Below are 22089 nucleotides of genomic sequence, written 5' to 3' on the forward strand. Positions count from 1 at the left end.
CACAGACAGACGGGCGCACGTATACACACACACGCACACAGACACTGTCAGTAAGTGTGGCCACATGCAGATAAAATACAATTTGTGTGTTGCCAGTGACACTTAAGAGTATGTTTGCCAATTTTGATCAAAGTCACCCCATTACATAACTGAGACTAACAGGATAGGAGACGGGAGAGTGAGGGGTCTTAACAGGATTGGAGAAAGTCAAAATGGGAGACCTTGCAAAGTTGCGCCATGTAGTGGGTTGTCATTGTGTACTGTGTTGATCTAGTTGTCGCTAATGGTAGGGTGTCTGCCCATCTGGGGAATGATTTTGGTGTCACACCAACAGCACTAAGAAGAGCCACTGAACACGCCGATTGGCACGTGTTTTTCTGTTGCTCGGAAACAAAAATGACATTTCAGTCTTGGAGGAGTGTTTCCTGACCGATTTCATGTTTGTCCCCCATGAGACACCGTAGACGCGGAAGCCTGTTTCACTTCCTTAAAATCACCAGGATGAATCTAAGGTAACTCAAGAAATGTGCAATAAATGTTGACGTTTTTGCTGAGGATCTTTTAGTTGTGCAATTTTACATGTAACTAGGGTGTTTGGTGCAGTAATTCTCAAGTAAGAAAGTGCGTGACGTCTTATGTAAACAAAGTCGGAGCTGCTGGGCAGGCCTGTCTCACTGTCTATGCTATTGGATACAGCGCAATCACCGCAGCTGTTCACCCCATGTTAGTGGAAAAATGGACATTGTCAAATCAAAACACAACCTTCATCTACCCCTTGTGTTCCAAGACTGACTTTATAACCAAAATCACCCAATTTCCACTTTGTAGTCAATTTTGACACTAGAATAAAACATTTTGAAATGGAGTGAAACTGGGAGGTACTAGCTTAACTTCTCCAATAAGAACACATATTTTCCACTTGGGTTGCAAAACATTTTGATTCGGTATACCCTACTGAACATGACCCAGATGTATGCCAGCGTTGCTTGATCCAATTTCTAACACTATTCCCCACCTGCGACTAGATGGAACCCACCTTGCAGGGTGAGCTGTTTGGACAGTTTGGTAGCGATGTCCATGCCATTCTTCAGCCATGCCAGTTGTGGGTTGGGGATACCCTCAGCATGGCACCGGAGACTGGCCGTCACCCCTGGCTCCCGTGCCTGGCTCTCTGGGTAGACGCGGATGACGGGAGGAACTGCATTGTGGGAAGAAGGAAGAGGAGAAAAGATGAATGTAGGCCAACACACACTTTTTTGAAAATGACGGGGCTTTTGAGGAATGAGGCAGCCTTATTGGATAAGAAGTTTTCTTTCAGGGTGTCTGCCAAGTCCATTTAACTTCTCACCTCTGCATTAACATACTATCAATAGGATCAAGTGCATTTCCAGCATATGCTGAATGCCATTAGAAACATTGGTGTGCTCGGCGAGATCCGCGCCACCCAAACAAATCAGCTTGATAAATAAGGGAGGGAACCTCGGTGGGGCTGGCCATTGATTTTGTTGGGCGACCATTGATTTTGGGCAATCTTTTGTCAGGCACGGGGATGAGGGGGAAAGGAGCTGCAGGAAGAGGCACAACTTTTTATCTAACAACTTTACTTAAGATGTGTTCGATATAGGAGATGTATAAGCAATGTTCAGGCATTTAGAAGCAATAGACACAGAATTCCACAGGTCAACCTGCAGTTTTTGACAAGAGTCATTTTTATGCATTGCTTATGAAAGTGTGACATAGTTCTTTATGCAGGGCCCCTATAACTGGTTAGCATATTTCGTGGTACAAAATCTAACTAATATATTTGAATAATCCTTAGAATGGATAGCACATTCTAAGGCAGATTGTCATAATACTAAGGTCAAAGAGTGCTGAAAAATGATTTTCATTGTTGAAAAATGAGTTACAAGGTTTAAGTTAATCAATGTGTGTCAATGCACTATTGACTCATTAAGTGCACCTCCAATATTGTTGTAATTTTATGTGGAGGAATCCTTATAAACAAAGTCCATATGGCAGCTCGTGACCGTATGTTTCTCTGTACTTCACTTTCCCTGTTGAATTTAAGAGTAATGACCTGATAGAGGTCAATTGGGAACATTAGACCACTCCGACATGCTATCCTGTCGTTGACATTTGATTCACAGCAAATGTGGCCCAAATCTATGGCCTATTGACCCACTTTAAAATAGAGGTAAAAACAATACCAGTAATACCATTTAACCTCTAAAAGCCTAAGCTAAAATATGGATTTGTTTGAAGATGGTCATACCACGGATCAATTTGCGATTTGATTTAGAATTTTAGGACCCCTTTAGGTATCAAAAAGTGAAATAATAATATTCAACACCGTAAAAAAAATAAAAAATCATACAGTGTCTGTTTGTGGGCCAAACCGTTCGGACGTTACAGACGTTTTCGTGACAAGACATTTTTGTGGGATTGTCTCATGGTCTGACAAACACCGCTGTAGCTTGACCACCTTCCACCGCAGATGTGGAAGGCCGCCATAGGAGGATGCCTAAACGGACCGTATTTTGATTGGGATGTTCTTATTATGTTACTTAGATTGACGTACAGGCGCATCAATAGACTCTTAAGGATTCAAATACACTTATAAAGAGCAGTGACATCAAGGCTTCAAAGAAGATTTCTACCTTGCTACCCTGGTAGGCTGGCATAGGAGAGAGAAGAGGAAATGCCACTGGCTACAGAGACTATTTCCTGTGGGCTTGACTAGGGAGAGGAAGCCTTTGGCCAGCCAGGTGAGTGTGAGACTGGAGAGTGATTTAGTGCCATGGCCATCTGCTCCCAGTAACATTCTGGTTCCTAGAACCTGCTGCCTACAACATGCCTCAGCTTGAAGGTATGCCACCCAGCAATGCCAAACATACCAACCGGAACGAGCCATAGCAGGTGTAAGATAAAGGAAGCCAGCTGACAGAAATAACACCACTAAAATCCATTAAATGCATAGTTTAAAATGTTGTTTGACTCTTTATGTCAAGCGTCATAAAAACGATGGTTTAATGTTGCGGATTCCCACCGGTTACATCAATACCATTTCAGGAAAAGGCGGGGCCGAACAGGCGCCCATTAACATCGACGGGGCTGTAGTGGAGCGGGTCGAGAGTTTCAAGTTCCTTGGTGTCTACATCCCCAACAAACTGTCATGGTCCAAAACATGCCAAGACAGTCATGAAGAGGGCGCGACAAAAACGATTTTCCAACCCTCAGGAGACTGAAAAGATTTGTCATGGGTCTCGTTATTGTTATTCTTATTGTGTTACTTTTTATTATTACTTTTTTATTTATTTTAGTCTACTTGGTAAATATGTTCTTCTTCTTGAACTGCACTGTTGGTTAAGGTCTTGTAAGTAAGCATTTCACGGTAAAGTCTACACCTGTTGTATTCGGCGCACGCGACAAATAACGTTAGATCTGATTTGATTAGGAGACCATTTTGGAGGTCATGCCGTCTTTACACAGTGACGGCCTTTAGACTCCACCGTTCCACTTCCAATTGATATACTACCGTCAGCACACATTGTATATAAGTTAATCAAGGTCTTATTAACCTAGAACAAAAAAATTATATATTTCTCTAAACACTTCTAATTTTCATGTGAGTGGCTTGGTGCTTCCTCCCTCCCTCCCAAAATGCCTCAATCCTCCACTGTGCATGCATTTGTAAAAACACTTCTTGTTCATGTTCGAATCACCATTTCCTTTAGCTCCGGACAGGCACAAAGTTAAATATAGTCATAGCGGTTTTCACACTCAAAACTAAATTCAGACAGAATTGGAGACGTGTTGTAGCCTGATGTCTTCCTAGGAGTGACAAGAGACATAGTGATACGAGTATAGGACACAGCAGGGTTGACAGCTCCATCATAAAACTCCCCAGCCTGCCGTCAATCACACAGCAAGTCTCCCTTCAGCACTGGTGGCAAAGGAAGTGTGTGTATCACACACACACACACAAACACACACACACACACACACATACCCACAAAAAAACACACACACATTAATACACACATAGACTCACATGCATGCATGCATGCACACGGACATACACGCATACACACAGGCATGCACGCATACAAACAGGCACACACACACATAGCCCTTCAGGGGACAGCCTTGCCAGCACACTCAAGGGTGGTTTCAGACATTCAACTTTTCACCAAATTGACTCGTAGCCCCTGTGAGTCCCCTGCCCTCTGTGTTTCATCTCAAGCATCACGACCAAGGCAAGCCCCATTATCGGGGCTGTCGGAGTGTTCTGGCCGCCCACCACGGAAAACACTTTTTCTCTGCGTAGTGATTAGTCTTTCTTCCTGCCTGTTCTCACAGCTAGCTCTGGGCCACCCATGGAGGTTTCCAAACATCAGAGAGAGGGAACCATACACGGATGCTCTACATCCCTACAGCCAATGAGGACCAAGACTGTGAAAGACAACTTCACCAAGTCGAGGGATACAATTTACGTGAATACGTACACATACACCAAGTTCGAACATGAACAGCCCCGGACACAAGAATAATGCTCAATGTGGCTTTTTTTCACAAATTGTCACCGCAATTGCTCAGTGCTGATTAACTTGTCTAAAAAGCCTATGATAGTAATCAATGTAATAAGCATGTAATAACATATGGAAAGCCTGTAGAGGGGAGATTTTGCTGAGTCATCTGGCTGTAATCAGTTGTTTTCCATTACTCAAGCAGCTATGCATCATAAAAATAAGAATTTGTTCTTAACTGACTTGCCTAGTTAAATAAAGGTCAAATAAAATACATAAGCATTTGTCTATAATGAAATGCATTTCTTCCAGTTTTCACACGTCATATACTTATGCCCTTGTGCATTTCTATATAATAAACTGCAGTGGTAATCAAAAGGTGGTATTTTTAGACCGAACCCTGAACTGTAGTTCCAAAGAAAGGCGAACATTATCCCCTGACAATTCTGATGTGAGTTTTTTCAATGTTTTGACGCATAATTTGAGCGAAAGGCCATCAGTGAACCCTGATGGCTGTTAGCACAAAGATGAACTTTTTCGCCCCATCCATTTCCAAAATCATTTGCCAGGCTGCATTTACCCGGGCCAGCCAATTTGTTTTTCAACCAATTAAAGCGATACATTATCATTAACTACACTGTGAGTGATACTGTGTGTGCTTTAAGGTCATCGTTAATGGAAACTGTCTGTTTCAAACGATTGTCCTTCTGTCAGAAATTCGGCAGCCGTGAGTGTTATAAGACAGCAGTACCATCTTTTCCTGCGTGCCTCAACTAATGTCTCTAACATGAAAATGGCATCGACAAGACATGGCCCCCTTTCCAATTACAAATCTAACACTTGAAAGCATTTTCACACAACTAAGGGCTATTTGATTCGTTAAATCTGACTGAGTGATAATCCTGATAGAATTATAGATCCAAAACAACACTCTCAACAAGCTCATGTCGCATTCCCAGTTTCCTTTCTGCGTATTTAGAAGAGAAAAAAAGAAAACTTGACAGCCCCGTAAGCATTTAATTTCACCTCACACATCTCTGTCTCAATGGTGGCGTGTCAAACTATCCAGGCGCACTCTCAAGTGTGATTTAACAGCATTTGGCGTGGATAGGCATTTGGCTGTGACACAGCTGCGGAAGGAAGTGCGAGAGTGTACCATTCTGTTCCCGCCGAGCAGAGGCGGCGGCTTACCGTTCACCTGGAGCGTGTGCGTCTGCGAGAGCTGCTCGTACCCGTCAGCATGGCAGGTGTAGTTCCCTGTATGGGTGGTGGTCACCTTGGTGATGTACAATGAGCCGTCATCTCCGAAATCCTGCAGAAGAAGAAAGAGGGACGTCACAATGGCTGTGTGGGACAACAACAACAACAAAAACAAATGGGGTTCAAAATTGAATTCACCTCAGTATGAATGATATTCAGATCTGAAAATGAAAATGTTTTGAGAATGTGCAAAATGTGCTCAGGCAAATATGGCTGTGGGGCTTGCAGCAGAGAGAATTGATGTTATTGGAACTTTTGTAAAGCAGCAAAGGAAAACTGGGGAGAAGGAGGACATGATCAATAATAGCACACTGTGACATACATTTCCATCAAAGACAAGCAGTTGTTCATCAATAATCTTCCAATTATTGTTTTTTGTATGCCTGCCACCATAATACCCAATACTGGGTCCTTAACGACATGTGATAGGAGTAAAGTTACACTTGAACATTTCTATGTATTATCTTTTACGAAAAGAGAAACCTGCACTGCATCTTACCAAAAACATGTCCAGGAAGCAACTATGAAAAACTGCTTTGTCTTTTGTTTTGGGGCTGAAATTCACCTATAGTTGAGCCAGTTTTAAAACCGAGGTAGGGTGAAGTAAGTCTGTCTGTAATGTTATGGTAATCAAATCAAAATCAAATCAATGTTTATTGGTCCCGTACACAGACTTGCAGATCGCAGGTGCACCGAAATGCTTAAGTTCCTATCTAACGATAACAACACACATATAAGGAAAAATAAGGAAAACAAGAAAGTACGAATAACAAGTCAATGTGAACTGATGTTCGTCGTGTTGAGCATAATCAATTGAAAACGCATTATGAGTAATCACTGAAAAGAGCAAAATGAGAGGATGTAAATTATTATTTTTCTTTTTACATGAATGCAACACAAAATACAAGTTTCACTGCGCAATTTCAAATGACAAGCCAATCTGTGAGGCTACCAAGGTCATGGTAAACAACTGAAACAAATGTAATGTTTGCTGTGTCATGATCAAGCTGGTGGTGAAAATAAATAAACTCAGCAAAAAAAAAAGAAACGTCCCTTTTTCAGGACCGTATCTTTCAAAGATTATTCCTAAAAATCTAAATAACTCCACAGATCTCCATTATAAAGGGTTTTAAACACTGTTCCCCATGCTTGTTCAATGAACCATAAACAATTCATGAACATGCACCTGTGGAACGGTCGTTAAGACACTAACAGCTTACAGACGGTAGGCAATTAAGGTCATAGTTATGAAAACCTAGGACACTAAAGAGGCCTTTCTATTGACTCTGAAAAAACACCAAAAGAAAGATGCCCAGGGTCCCTGCTCATCTGCGTGAACATGCCTTAGGCATAGGCATGAGGCATGAGGAGGCCTGAGGACTGCAGATGTGTCCAGGGCAATAAATTGCTATGTCCGTACTGTGAGACGCCTAAGACAGCGCAACAGGGAGACACGATGGACAGCTGATTGTCCTCGCAGTGGCAGACTACGTGTAACAACACCTGCACAGGATCGGTACATCCGAACATCACACCTGCGGGACAGGTACACAATGGCAACAACAACTGCCCGAGTTACACCAGGAATGCACAATCCCTCCATCAGTGCTCAGACTGTCCACAATAGGCTGAGAGAGGCTGGACTGAGGGCTTGTAGGCCTGTTGTAAGGCAGGTCCTCACCAGACATCCCCGACACCATGTCACCTACGTGTACAAACCCACCGTCGTTGGATCAGACAGGACTTGCAAAAAGTCCTCTTCACTGACGAGTCGCGGTTTTGTCTCACTAGGGGTGATTGTCGGATTCACGTTCATCGCCGAAGGAATGAGCGTTACAATGAGGCCTGTACTCTGGAGCGGGATCGATTTGGAGGTGGAGGGTCCGTCATGGTCTGGGGCGTTGTGTCACAGCATCATTGGACTGAGCTTGTTTTCATTGCAGGCAATCTCAACGCTGTGCGTTACAGGGAAGACATCCTCCTCTCTCATGTGGTACCCTTCCTGCAGGCTCATCCTGACATGACCCTCCAGCTTGACAATGCCACCAGCCATACTGTTCGTTCTGTGCGTGATTTCCTGCAAGACAGGGATGTCAGTTTTCTGCCATGGCCAGCGATAAGCCTGGATCTCAGTCCCATTGAGCACGTCTGGGACCTGTTGGATCAGGGGTGAGGGCTAGGGCCCTTCCCCTCAGAAATGTCTGGGAACTTGCAGGTGCCTTGGTGGAAGAGAGGGGTAACATCTCACAGCAAGAACTGGCAAATCTGGTGCAGTCCATGAGGAGGAGATGCACACATTATTCCATTTCTGTTAGTCACATGGCTGTGGTTTTTTCAGTTTATATCTCAGTTTTTGAATCTTGTGTTCATACAAATATTTACACGTTAATTTTGCTGAAAATAAACGCAGTTGACAGTGAGAGGACGTTTCTTCTTTTGCTGAGTTTAGATGCTGAATAAGAGGAACATTTTTAAAAATGTAATAAAAAAAGAATACTGCTGTTACAGTACATTGAAATAAGCCCCAAAGCTAATGAATCCATCTGGAAATAACTAAAATTCACTTCCTCATTTAATACCTATCAACATTTGTACTTTCACAGTAATTTGATATTTTTTATGGGAGTTTTTCTTACTTCAGTTAGTTGATAAAAATGTATTCATTCTAATTTGATTAAGCAGCTTTCCTTGCTGGGAACCCAGAGAGACCTGAAGAAAGATAGCAAATCTGTGTTTCTTGTCATAATTCAATTAGAATTCCAATCATGTCTGATGGCATTGTTTCGGTTTCAGAGTCAGTACATGTCGTCCCTTACATAGACCTGCAAGACAGCTATAAAGCATAGGCATGGGCCACCATGTGTGGCAGGTACAACCTCTATGACCAAATAAACAGCGATCAGGTATGAGATTGTGAGACTCGGGCTGTGCCGGATCATCATACCGTCGCTGTGTGAAGGGAATTGATGGCACGTTTTGGCCCCTCTGCGGAAAGCATATTGTGTCACCCTTCTAAATGAAAAATGAATGGGGAAGAAATTAAACTCAGAGGGGTGGGACTAGAGGCACTGGAGGCGATCGACCCCGCACCCTTCCTCCACCCCTCCTTCCCCCTCCACCCCTCAGACATAGCTGAGGGAAGGTGAGACGGTGAGACAGAGGAGCAAAAAGAGGAAAAGGAAGAAGATTTACAGGCAATCCTGATAGGAAAAAAAAGGGCTGCCAGCAACCCTTTGTATGACCAGCTGACCTCTTAAAGAACACCAAGGAACTGTCTCATTGGCATCTACAGGGCGGGAGAAGTGACCGTAATAAAGGGCAGGACATGTGAGGCCAGGTGTATAAGCCGACTTCTTCAATATGATGTCAAGGTCGGATGTATCCATGACAGGGAATTCATTAGCTTTGTGGGCTTTTTTGTTGTGGATGACATCAGTTCCGATAAAAACCTACCTGTGTTGGGATCTGCTGGGGAGAAAGAACACAAATGAAACATTTAGATGTTAGTTAAAAGGAAGACTTGAGTAAAGGTTAACTTTGAAGGAAGACATGACACAACATATAAAGCAGGCAATGGCAACTATCAGAAGTTGGCACGCTTTCCACCATGTTACACTACTCATCATACAGCTTAATTTATTTCATGCATTTTGTGTTTCCTACGATATGAATTGGAGTATTTATAGCGAATAGAGCAGTCTTATAGCTCAACATGTACAGTACCAGTCAAAAGTTTGGACACACCTACTTTTTTTTACTAGTTTCTACATTGTAGAATAATAGTGAATACATCAAAACTATGAAATAACACATATGGAATCACGTAGTAACCAAAAAAAGTGTTAAACAGATCAAAATATATTTTAAATTCTTCAAAGTAGCCACACTTGATGACAGCTTTGCACACTCTTGGCATTCTCTCAGCCAGCATCATGAGGTAGTCACCTGGAATGCTTTTCCAACAAGGAAAAAAAAAGGAGTTCCTACATATGCTGAGCACTTGTTGGCTGCTTTTCCTCCACTCCCAAACCATCTCAATTGGTTTGATGTCAGGTGATTGTGGAGGCCAGGTCATCTGATGCAGCACTCTATCACTCTCATTCTTGGTCAAATAGCCCTTAAACAGCCTGAATGTGTGTTTTGGGTCATTGTCCTGTTGAAAATAAATGATAGTCCCACTAAGCCCAAACCAGATGGGATGGCGCAGAATGCTGTGGTAGCCATGATGGTTACGTGTGCCTTGAATTCTAAATAAATCACAGACAGTGTCACCAGCAATGCACCCCCACACCATCACACCTCCTCCATAATAATAATAATTAATTCACCTACTTTGCGTCTCACAAAGACACAGCGGTTGGAATCTAAAATCTAAAATTTGGACTCATCAGACCAAAGGTCTTTTTTTGGCCCAAGCAAGTCTCTTCTTATTATTGGTGTCATTTGCAGCAATTTGACCATGAAGGCCTGATTCAAGCAGTCTCCTCTGAACAGTTAATGTTGAGATATGTCTGTTTTACAATCTGAGGTGCAGTTAATATCTGAGGCTGGTAACTCTAATGAACTTATCCTCTGCAGCAGAGGTAACTCTGGGTCTTCCTTTCCTGTACCAAATAGGGCTGTCTCCTGTATACCAACCCTACTTTGTCATAACACAACTGATTGGCTAAAACACATTAAGAAGGAAAGAAATTCCACAAATGAACTTTTAACAAGGCACACCCGTTAATGGAAATGCATTCCAGATGACTACCTCATGAAGCTGGTTGAGAGAATGCCAAGAGTGTGCAAAGATGTCATCAAGAAAAAGGGTGGCTACTTTGAAGAATCTCAAATATAACATATATTTGGATTTGTTTAATACTTTTTTGGTTACTACATGATTCCATATGTGTTATTTTATAGTTTTGATGTCTTCCCTATTATTCTACCTTGTATAAAATAGTAAAAATAAAGAAAATCCCTTGAATGAGTAGGCGTGTCCAAACTTTTGACTAGTACTGTACATGCAGTGTAAAGTATGCCTATATAGATTAAAATCCTAGCTGCTTTACCCCACTCAGTACAATAGGCCCTTGAACATTGGGAGATAAACCACAATACGCATAAACCCTTGATCAGGGCGAACCAAGACTCTCAAGATAAGTACAGCACCGAGACATACTGTCTCCTCTCTCCTCTATTACAATTCCACATAAATTCCTTAAGCTTCTACGTCGAACGTGCAGAGTAGGCAGTCTAGACACAAGACTCAATGTAGATACTTTCCCAAGCAGAGCACTCATCCTTGCAGTCTTCATCATGCTTCGGCCCTCTCCTGTCTGGAGCATCCTAATACCAGCCAACAGCTGAGGATGATGATGCAATGCCCAGCAACTGTCGTATTCATGGGATTAGAGTAAGCTGCTTTGTCATAATGGAAACCGGCTCTATTGAACTCCATAATAAGAGCACACCATTAGGATTAATGTGGGATTCACTGAGTCGGGCTGTTGACAGATTTATTTATTTTTTAAATAACACCCATTCTTAAAGGGAAGTGGTCTGTTAAATGAGACAGTGTAAATCCTAGAAATCCATTTACCGAAGTACAACTCCAATTAGTGTTGGCAGTTCAGGCCTTGGCATATTAAAAGGCACAATTATACAGAAACTTTGGTGAAATTGGATAATTGGCCTTCACAGAGGGGGTTGGTGAACACCAGGTGTGTATAAATCCACTCACTTTGCTATGAACAACTCTGTTGGCAATTAGCCACAAGACTAAGGGCAATAAATAATCTAGGGTAAACCGGTTTTGGGTTTTTGCTTGATATTTCACTTAGTCTAGTTAGTGATAAAACACTTGGTACAGACACTTTTATGTTTAGTAAGAAATGACTGTCTGACTGACTAACTAACTAGACTAAACGACAATCTCTTGAGTCTTTTGTTGTTCTCATGGCTGGTGGGCTGTTCATAACAATAGGCCATCTGCGGTAATCATCTGCCCAAGGTCAGGGACAACCTTGTTAAGACGACTACAGGAAAATAAATCCAAAGCTGACAGACACCGGGATCAAAGTTGCGCTCACACTGAGGCAAGCGGTGGGCAGAATACAGTTAACCTGAATGGCACGGAAACTGACGCTAACAGAACAGAGCGAAGGTATCCCAACTTGACTTCATTAGCCCGTGACTGAATTTAAATAGTGCACATACAGTACAGTGTAGTGTCCAATTCAATTGAGCTGTTACAGTCCGTAACACCGCAACGCCGTGTAAGGTTGGTTTTCTACTACACCACAGCACATCGTATTAGGAACCAGTTAGTACAATAACAGTTGATATCAACTAACTGTATGTCGATGCTAACAATAAAAGGGTTCTCCTTCCATTCAACAGGGAAATAAGTTATTCTATGTGAAGAGGAAGAAACAAAGACCCCCCTTCAGGTTGCAAAGCCTCTGAACTCCATTGGATGTCTTCAGCGGTTGCCCGATGCTGCCCACATGGAGCGAGTAAAATAAATAAAACAGTCTTAGAAAATATCTACCATACACCGAGCCGAATGACATCGAAGTCGACCTAACTTGACCTGACAAGGCCGTTACTTTACCCAAGAGTTACATCTAGCTCACTCACTTTAATCCAACTTGGCATAGGCTTGTTTTGATGCATTCCCATGTCATTTTGCCGTACAAAATTATGAATCATTTATTATAGAGGGGACTAGGGGGGGATGTCAGTGCGCCTGCATTCACATGCTAGTCATCAAGCACCTTGGAGAGTCGGCGATGGACGGGGCCAAGAAAGAAGAAGATTCTTCATGTAAATGGAGGATCATAAGAAGCTGAAGCGCTTGGAAACAGTTGGGACAGAAATCGGATCCCAGGGATGATGGTGCTCGGTGATGATTGGCGGCAGCTGTGCAATTCCTTACACAGTTTAAAAGGTCATCAACATTTAATGTGACATTAGTGGCTTCGCTGGACCGCCTTTATCTAATGCGACAGTGTTGACTCAATTACGCATGGTCGAGTCAGCTATAGCTTGGCCAACCCTGAAGGGGGAGAACGTAGAGAGTGGGCAGTGTTGCCTGGTGACTCACTGAACCTCAAGTCTCTAAGTGTCCTGCCTTTGAAGAAGGATGAAAGCGACATGGTGGTTGTCGGGGACTACCGGCAGATTCAGCACACAGACAATGTCAGAGACGATGACACGCTCAGCGGGAAGTAAAAATAGGTGCTTCCCCATTGGAGTTGAACCCCTTTGGTATCCCTCTAAGCAGACTGAATAACTGTCAAACCCAAAATGTTGTTCAAAACCTCTAGGTCAACCTCAAAGAAAGCGTGTGTGTGTGTGTGTGTGTGTGTGTGTGTGTGTCTTACAAAACTAGAAGTTCAGCTGTATTTCAGGTGAGGCTGCAGGCACCACTTACATTTATGTCCTCCAGATCCAGCAAGTTGAGAACCTGATTGTTGCGTTTCCAGATGATGGGAGGTCTCTGCTCCCCTGTGATTGCACAAGTCAGGATGGCACTCTGGCCAACGGTTACCGTGGTGATCCTCAATTTCTGGTCATCGGGCAGGGTGAGCTGGAACACTTCTGTAAAGAAAGAAAGCCAGCTGGTAATTAGATCACCCGTTAGTCATAGAGAGCGTTGCCACAGCCACTTTTGTTCTACCAGGGTGCTTAAATGTAAGAATTCAAACGTGTGTGTGTGTGTGTGTGTGTGTGTGTGTGTGTGTGTGTGTGTGTGTGTGTGTGTGTGTGTGTGTGTGTTGGTTTTGGGTTAAGGTTCAAATTAGTGTAAGGGTTAGAATTAGGTTTAGGAGCTAGGGTTAGGGTTAGGGTTAAGGTTCGGTTTTTGGGTTAAGGGTTAGGGTTAGGGATGAATGAAAATAGGATTTTGAATGGGACTGAATTGTACGACCCCAAAAGGTTAGCTGTGTGTGTGTGTGCATGTATTCACTTCCACATATCAAAGAAGTACGCACATTTATGTTTTGTGTGTGTGAGCACAGCACACTGAAAAGCAGAGTGATTATGGCGCAGTGTGTTTGTGCACATTCTTTGAATTAATCAAGCTGAAAAAAGTAGAATAGACAGAAAGAGTCTCAATTAGCCAGTGTTTTGTTGGCAAGGCACAGCATTACTGCATGATATTGTTTGTTTCCTGGTAAAAATATGCATAGGGGAAACATAATGAGTTCATACATCAAGAAGAAATGTATGACATTAGGAGCTATGTAAAAACATTGAGTAAACAAGAGGTTTAATGTACATTTAATTTAAACCATCCCCATATCTCCAAGGATTTCATCCACCCAACTAGCTATCCACATTATCATGTGGACTTTTCCAAAGGGATTGTGGGTGTTCTATTCAATTTCCCACAATGCCACCATATTTATGTAATATTTACATAAAGAGATTACTTGAAATGCACCGGCAAACCAAAAGAAACCCCAGTCCTCCACATATTGCTATCGTCACTGATTGCTCTATTGAAAGCATATTATTCTATAACAATATGCTGTATGACGCTGCCATAAATCTACAGCCTTTATTAAAAATATATATGTATGTTAATGTTAACTTGTTTTTCGTTTACAAGGGACTCAAGGCACAGAAAACATCTTGGAAAAACAGAGAACTTTTGTGTGTGGCCAGTAAGGGTGTCGATGGTTAGCGGCTATTACGCTTCCAGTTCTTCAATGAGACAATGAATGAAAAAAAAATCTGTTACCCAAGCATCCCTTTAACTCTGTTATGTAACTAGATTTGTAACTAGTGTGAGCCTTTTAATTTTCCTCTTGGGCTAATGAGCAACAGAGCAAAAGGAAACACTGACTCAATTTGTTCTGCTCCTGAGAGCATGAAATACAAAAACCTAATGAAAGAAAAGCCCAGTTCCGGAGACTAGCAATTAGCTTAGCGCACCGAAACACAACTGAGAAGGGGAAGACAGTACAGGTGCATCAAAGCTGGGACCCTGAGACTGATGAACAGCTTCCATCTCCAGGCCACCACAAGCCGGCCTCCGTCCAGTACCCTGCTCTGAACCTTAGTGACTTTTACTAGCTGGCTACCACCCGGCACTCTACCCTGCACCTTAGAGACTGCTGCCCCATGTACATAAAAACATGTTTTTGCTTTGTCATTATGGGGTATTGTGTGTAGCTTGACGAGGAACTGTTTTTATTGAATCCATTGTAGAATAAGGCTGTAATAAGGCTGAAAAAGTCAAGGGGTATGAATACTTTCCGATTTAAATGTATATTCCAGACTCTTGACATTGCTCGTTCTGATATTTCTCAATTTTATTTTATTTTTCTACCTTTTTGGATTATGTGTGAATCATTTTGCATGGCTAGGTATTACTGCACTGTTGGAGCTAGACACATAAACCTTTCACTGCACCTGTGATTACATCTGCAAATTGGTATATGCGACCACTTTGATTTAATGAGCTGGAATTAGGCTAAACTCTCCATGTGGTGTAGGTTACCTCTTAGCAAAAGTCTTGCTCATACATAACGATCTTCTAAGTCAATCTGTTTGTTGTGTCTGTACCATTTATGTGATTCCTGAACTGGAATAACCCCCATATGATCAATGCTTGAAGACTGCAGACACCTAATTCTGTAGGAAACACAAATAAAGATATACCTTGCTGCACTTCTTGCCCTGAGTCGAGATTGTATTGACTAATGCTTTAAAATGGTTCATAACTCCAAGCAATGTGTGTCCGGTATTACTATATGGTTTAAAAGATCACGAAATAACTTAAAACAGGATTGCTCTTTTCAAGATTAAGTGAAGCTAAGTCATGAATATGTACAATTCCACTTCTACATTGTTTCAAGAATTCTTGGGAGATGTTTCTCATGGAGAGAGGATTGCATACGATTGTCCTGGAACAATGTTTTGTCCTTTGTGAAATTCCACTGTGGATCACTAAATCCAAGACACACGAGGACATACTAGTGGAAGTCTACACACTTCATTCTAAGTTTTCACATTTTGCTGCCTTAACCTTACGTCTCGAAAGGGTATCAATTAGATTTGTTTCCTATAGATCTACACCACCTAGTCCACATTTTCAAAGTAAAAAAAAAAAATGGTGGAAAATGTTTGCGTAATGTCTTCACACCCCAGAGTTAATACTTGATGGATGGAGCTTTGGCAGCCATTATAGCTGTGAATCATTTTGAATAAGATTCTACGAACTCTGCACAACTCTTTGGGCAAGTTTTACTGTAATCATTTTTTTCCAAATTTCTCAAGCTCAGTAAATTTGCTTGGGAGTCATAGATGCACAGCAAGATTCAAATACAGATTTACAGTGTGTTCAGAAAGTATTCACACCCCTTGACTTTTTCCAAAACATTTTGCATTACAGCCTGACTTTACAATGGATTATTCAACTGAAATGTTGTGTCACTGGCCTACACACAATACCCCATAATGTCAACGTGGAATTATGTTTTTGTAATTGTTTACAAATTAGCTGAAATGTTTTCAGTCAATAAGTATTCAAACCGTTTGTTACGGGCAAGCCTAAATAAGTTCAGGAGTAAATATGTGCTTAACAATTTACCTAATAAGTTGACTGACGACCTCATCTCTGTACCCCACACATGTATCAGTATGGTCCCTCAGTCGTGCAATGAATTTCAAACATAGATTCCACCACAGAGACCAGGGAGGTGCTTGTTTCTTAAAGAAGGGCACCTAATGGGTGATGGGTAAAAAAATAACATATTGAATATACCTTTGAGCATCGATGAACTGGATGGTGTATCAATACACTCAGTTAATACAAAGATACAGGCGTCCTGTATCTGTGATAAAAAGTCACCTTTCAGCAGGACAATAACCTAAAACACAAGGCCAAATATAGACTGGAGTTGTTTACCAAGATGACATTGAATGTTCCTGAGTGGCCTAGTTACAGTTTTGACTTAAATAGGCTTGAAAATATATGGCAAGACTTGAAAATGGCTGTCTAGCAATGATCAACAACCAACTTGACAGAGCTTGAAGAATTTGTTAAAGAATAATGTGCAAATATTGTACAATACTCTTAGAGACCTACCCAGAAAAACTCACAGCTGTAACCTCTGCCAAAGGTGATTCTAACATGTCAGGGGTGTGATTACTTACAGTATGCAAATTAGATATTTCTGTATTTAATTTTCAAGAATTTTGCAAAGAATTTAAAAAACATTATTTAACTTTTCCATTATGGGGTATAGTGTGTAGATGGGTGAGAATTCACGCTGTAACAACAAAATGTGGAACAAGTCAATGGGTATGAATACTTTCTGAAGGCACTGTAAGTCGGGCCTGAGACTGGACCACTCAGGACCACTCAACACATCTTGGAAAGCCATTCTGGTGTGTCTTCAGTATTAAAATCTGTCCCTATGAAGAAAAAAAAACTATATTATAGGGTCAGATTTTCAGAAGACAGACAGGTTTTCCTCTAATATTTTACCTGGGCTTTGCTCCTTTCATGTTTCTTTTGATCCTGACAAACTCCCAAGTACCTGCCTATAACAAGCACACCCATAACATGATGCTGCCACAATATTAGAAAATACAGAGGGTTTCACTCTGTGATGTGTTGTATAGTGCTTAACCCAAGCCAGTTGTTTTTAGGCCAAAATGTCTATTTATTTGCTGTATATTACTTAACGGCCTTGTTGGAAACAGAATGGATGCTTTTTTGTGGATTTTTATACACAGGCTTTTCTCTTTTCATTTTGTCATAGAGGTCAGCACTGTGGAGTGAATGCAATGCTGTTGAACCTCTGTATTTGTAAGTATTGTGGTGGCAGCATCATATTATGGGTATGCTTGTCACTGGCAGGGACTGGGGAGTTTGTCAAGATGAAAGAAACATGAAAAGAGCAAAGTTCAGATAAAAAGTTGGATGAATCCCTTTTGAATAACTAACCTTGGGATAGTTATATTTTCAGCGGGACAAATACACAAATGTTAAGGCCAAACATACACCAGAATGGCTTTCCAATAGGTGTTGAGTGTTCCTGAATTGTCCAGTCTCGGCGTAAATCGGCGTAAAAATCAGAGACAATGTTTGAATATAGTTGTCCATTAATGACCCACAACCCAATCAATGGATATATGTTGCTCTAAGAGTTGTACAAAGTTGGTAGAATCTATTACAAATGATTGAGTGCAAACTTAATCTATTGTGACGTTAAGAGTTTGTAAACAATGAAATAACTCATTTTCAGAGTTCAGCTCCGGGTTTATTGGACACAGCCGAGATAAAAAAAAAAGTAACTTGATGTTTTCCTAGAAGCAGATCGAGATTCATACAAGGATTTAATATTGTCATACGGGTTTAAAGATGACATCAACACACTGTTGATCAAAAATATTCAAAATAAATATGGTTTCCGAGAGCAAAAGGTTGACATGCAAAAGGTTGACATCTTTTGACATGCTCACTGAACCCTGTCGGGCCAATATCACGTAAACAAATTCAGATGCCTACAACGGACATCCTACTCCACAAACAATACAACATCCAAGTGGGAGCTTCCTACCCCTGGCTCTATTATGATCCTCCTACCCGTCGACACTGCTGGCAAAACAACCCTGATAACATCACGGTTAACACAACGCATGGACGTTTCAAAACCCAGCAGGCTTTATAGTGACGGGATATACCCAGAAGATCTCCTCCAATAATATCCTCCCTAACCATTCAATTACGTGTCCCTTGTATCTTAATGCTTTGGAAATGCGCTCCGAGCGATAAAGTTGATTCACAGGCAATCTCGGGGGGATTGAAACGGGGGAAGTTATGGGGGAGTTTAAAAAGATCAATTGCCAGCCGGCGAGCTCCATCATCATCATACCGTCGCAGGGAAAACTATTTGAATGTAAAGTCACAGAATGGGCAATTCCTTATAGGTCCAACTGGAGCACGGGCTGCTGGACATTTTGGCTCACCTTCTTTGGCCTCTGATTTATCAGATAGGCAAGTGGCCTGGCTGCTCCTTTCGTCTTGTTTTGGACTTCCATGGCTCTTCTCCTGGGAGGGACCGAACCTTCAACATCCAGCCTGTAATTAGTGATTAATAGGCTGGGTCTGGCTTTTCATTTTCTCTCCGACTGTTCCCATAATGGGATGGTGGTCCATGCCCACCACCGGAGTCTAAATCACCTATGGCACAGTAGAGGAACAGTGTTTGTCAAGGAAAATAACTGGGGCTGCAGGAAGTGTAGTAGCCAAAGGGGCAGGCAAGAGATAAATAGCTACCCACTGACGTTTAGCGACTCCCCTGCTCACCTAGCCCTTTCGTTTTCTGTTTCTTTCTCTTTCCCTCTCTTGTGCTTTCTCTCCATCATATATTTTATAATTGTGGCACAGCATTTTCAAAGAGGTGTCATCAGTCCTGTTGGGTGTATCCCCACCACTGCTGTTTTTTTTATATATATTGTGGAGTACTGTTACATACTTTTGAACGACCCCTAAGTCACTCCACTTGGGTATAGGCTTCCCTAGACTGATAGCAGGGTTAGTTCGACTTAATTACCTGCTCCAATATCAGTGTCTGCAGATATGAACAACCTTGCCAATACCAGTAATACTTTGAACGAGACTTGAAGCTTCAGAAAGAAAACTGAATGTAAGGCCAATTGAAATAAAAACCTCTGCTCCAAGGTTATTAATGTGAGCGAAGCCTGTAAAAGTTGAGCAAATGGTCTTGCTGATTACTTTTGGCAGGATAGCCTAGTGGTTAGAGCGTTGGACTAGAAACCGGAAGGTTGCAAGTTCAAATCCCTGAGCTTTATTTTACCTTACAAATCTGTCGTCCTGCCCCTGAACAGGCAGTTAACCCACTGTTCCTAGGCCGTCATTGAAAATAAGAATTTGTCCTTAACTGACTTGCCTAGTTAAATAAAGGTAAAATAAATGACCGTGGGGCCTTATTTTCAGAGCAGCTGGGGACTGACCTCATGGGACTGACCACACATCAGTTTTCAACATGGCTGAAGACCATTCTAATTGGACAAATTTCAAACTACTTTGTGAAAAAGGCATTGAGAAAAATGCTCCAAATCAAAGGTGTATTTGGTATTGGGGTTTATCTTAAGGGGGGCGATGATGATTTGGAGTATGTGCCTCTCTTACCCATGCCGCTCCTTCTGATGCTCCCATGTGTATCATTTGCTATTTGGTATTTGTTGAAGTCCATTTTGTTTAAAACAATTTGCTACTTCTTGAAGTCAATTTTGTTTCAAGTGAGCACCTATTCCTTATCATGCGGTTCACAACAGTGAATAATATTGAGCGATAGACAAGTGGGTGTTCTCTGTCTGTGTGTGTGTGTGTGTGTGTGTGTGTGTGTGTGTGTGTGTGTGTGTGTGTGTGTGTGTGTGTGTGTGTGTGTGTGTGTGTGTGTGTGTGTGTGTGTCTCAAAGGCATGTTTGATTAAGGTGTGCCGCTGAGCCATATCAACAGCAGACTGATGAAAAGCGAGATGGAGTGAGTTCAACACACAGCCGAGTGTCCAGGGATGCATTAAGTAATTGCCTTCTAGCTCCACAGGAGGGTTCTTTAATAGCACCGGTGTGTTTAAAGTACAATGTTGCTCCAATACTTGCATACCTCTCTAGACTGCGTTCCGAATGTGAGCATGTCAACAACCCACCCCTCCTTGACAAGAGCCTTGAAATGTTCAAGAGGGATGAAGCCAGTGTGTTTGTTTTCATGGAAATGCTTCACTTCTGTCTGTTTGTCTGTCTTTCTGTTGGTCTGTTTGTCGACATTGACAGGAAGGAGGAGGAAGACTAACGTCTATGGCCGATTTCAAGTTTTCATAACAACCGGTAATCAGCATTTTTGGACGATTACATTGCACTCCACGAGGAGACTGTGAGGCAGGCTGACGACTTGTTATGTGAGTGCAGCAAGGAGCCAAGGTAAGTTGCTAGCTAGCATTAAACTTAACTTATAAAAAACAATCAATCTTAACATTATCACTAGCTAACTACACATGGTTGATGATATTACTAGTTTATCTAGCTTGTCCTGCATTTTTATTTATTTAACTAGGCAAGTCAGTTAAGAACAAATTCTTATTATCAATGACGGCCTAGGAACAGTAGGCTAACTGCCTTGTTCAGGGGTAGAACGACAGATTTCTACCTTGTCAGCTCAGGGACGCGATCTTGCAACCTTCCCGTTACTAATCCAATGCTCTAACCAGTAGGCTACCAGCGTGATCAATGAATCATAGCCTACTTCACCAAACAGGTGATGATTTAACAAGCGCATTCAAAATACGTACCTAACCATAAACATCAATGTCTTTCTTAAAATCAATACACAAGCATATATTTTTAAACCTGCATATTTAGTTAACATGCATTTGTTTTAACTAGGCAAATTGTGTCACTTCTCTTGCGTTCTGTGCAAGCAGAGTCAGGGTATATGCAGCAGTTTGGGCCGCCTGGCTCGTTGCCAACTGTGTGAAGAACATTTCTTCCTAACAAAGACCGTAATTAATTTGCCAGAATTTTACATAATTATGACATAACATTCAAGGTTGTGCAATGTAACAGCAATTTTTAGACTTAGGGATGCCACCTGTTCGATAAAATACGGAACGGTTCCGTATTTCACTGAAAGAATAAACGTTTTGCTTTCGAAAATATAGATGCCGGATTTGACCATATTCATGACTTAATGCTCGTATTTCTGTGTGTTTATTATATTATAATTAAGTCTATGATATGATATTTGATAGAGCAGTCTGACTGAGCGGTGGTAGGTAGCAGCAGGCTCGTAAGCATTCATTCAAACAGCACTTTCCTGCATTTGCCAGCAGCTCTTCGCTGTGCTTCAAGCATTGCGCCGTTTATGACTTCCAGCCTATGAACTCCCGAGATTAGGCTGCCAATGCTATAGTGCCTATAAGAACATCCAATAGTCAAAGGTATATGAAATACAAATGGTATAGAGAGAAATAGTCCTATAATTCCTATAATAACTACAACCTAAAACTTCTTAACTGGGAATATTGAAGACTCATGTTAAAAGGAACCACCAGCTTTCATATGTTCTCATGTTCTGAGCAAGGAACTTAATGTTAGCTTTTTTACATGGCACATATTGCACTTTTACTTTTTGCATTATTTTAACCAAATTGAACATGTTTCATTATTTGTTTGAGACTAAATTGATTTTATTTATGTATTATATTAAGTTAAAATAAAAGTGTTCATTCAGTATTCTTGTAATTGTCATTATTACCAAGGCTGTTGAGTCTGCCGA

General features: G+C 41.5%; 1 protein-coding gene and 1 long non-coding RNA gene across 5 annotated transcripts in view; one reads left to right on the forward strand and one right to left on the reverse strand.

Annotated features, from left to right (window-relative positions):
* Positions 1–22089, reverse strand: part of LOC110505137 (follistatin-related protein 5) — a 163590-nt gene that overhangs the window by 28644 nt on the left and 112857 nt on the right. For 2 of the 4 annotated variants that reach the window (XM_021584134.2, XM_036969941.1), the window contains 4 exons: positions 13207–13373; positions 9240–9254; positions 5718–5838; positions 1037–1198 (listed from right to left, as the gene is read on the reverse strand). In XM_021584134.2, the coding sequence (XP_021439809.1) occupies positions 1037–1198; positions 5718–5838; positions 9240–9254; positions 13207–13373 (465 nt within the window). The remainder of the gene's footprint in view (positions 1–1036; positions 1199–5717; positions 5839–9239; positions 9255–13206; positions 13374–22089) is intronic. The other 2 variants (XM_021584135.2, XM_021584136.2) reach the window with 2 other exon arrangements.
* On the forward strand, positions 409–4999 carry LOC110505139. Its single transcript, XR_002470694.2, has 3 exons — positions 409–512; positions 1026–1236; positions 4360–4999. It is a non-coding gene; the product is annotated as an uncharacterized LOC110505139 (long non-coding RNA).

Source organism: Oncorhynchus mykiss, chromosome 31 (assembly GCF_013265735.2).
Source record: "Oncorhynchus mykiss isolate Arlee chromosome 31, USDA_OmykA_1.1, whole genome shotgun sequence".
NCBI classification, from domain to species: Eukaryota; Metazoa; Chordata; class Actinopteri; order Salmoniformes; family Salmonidae; genus Oncorhynchus; species Oncorhynchus mykiss.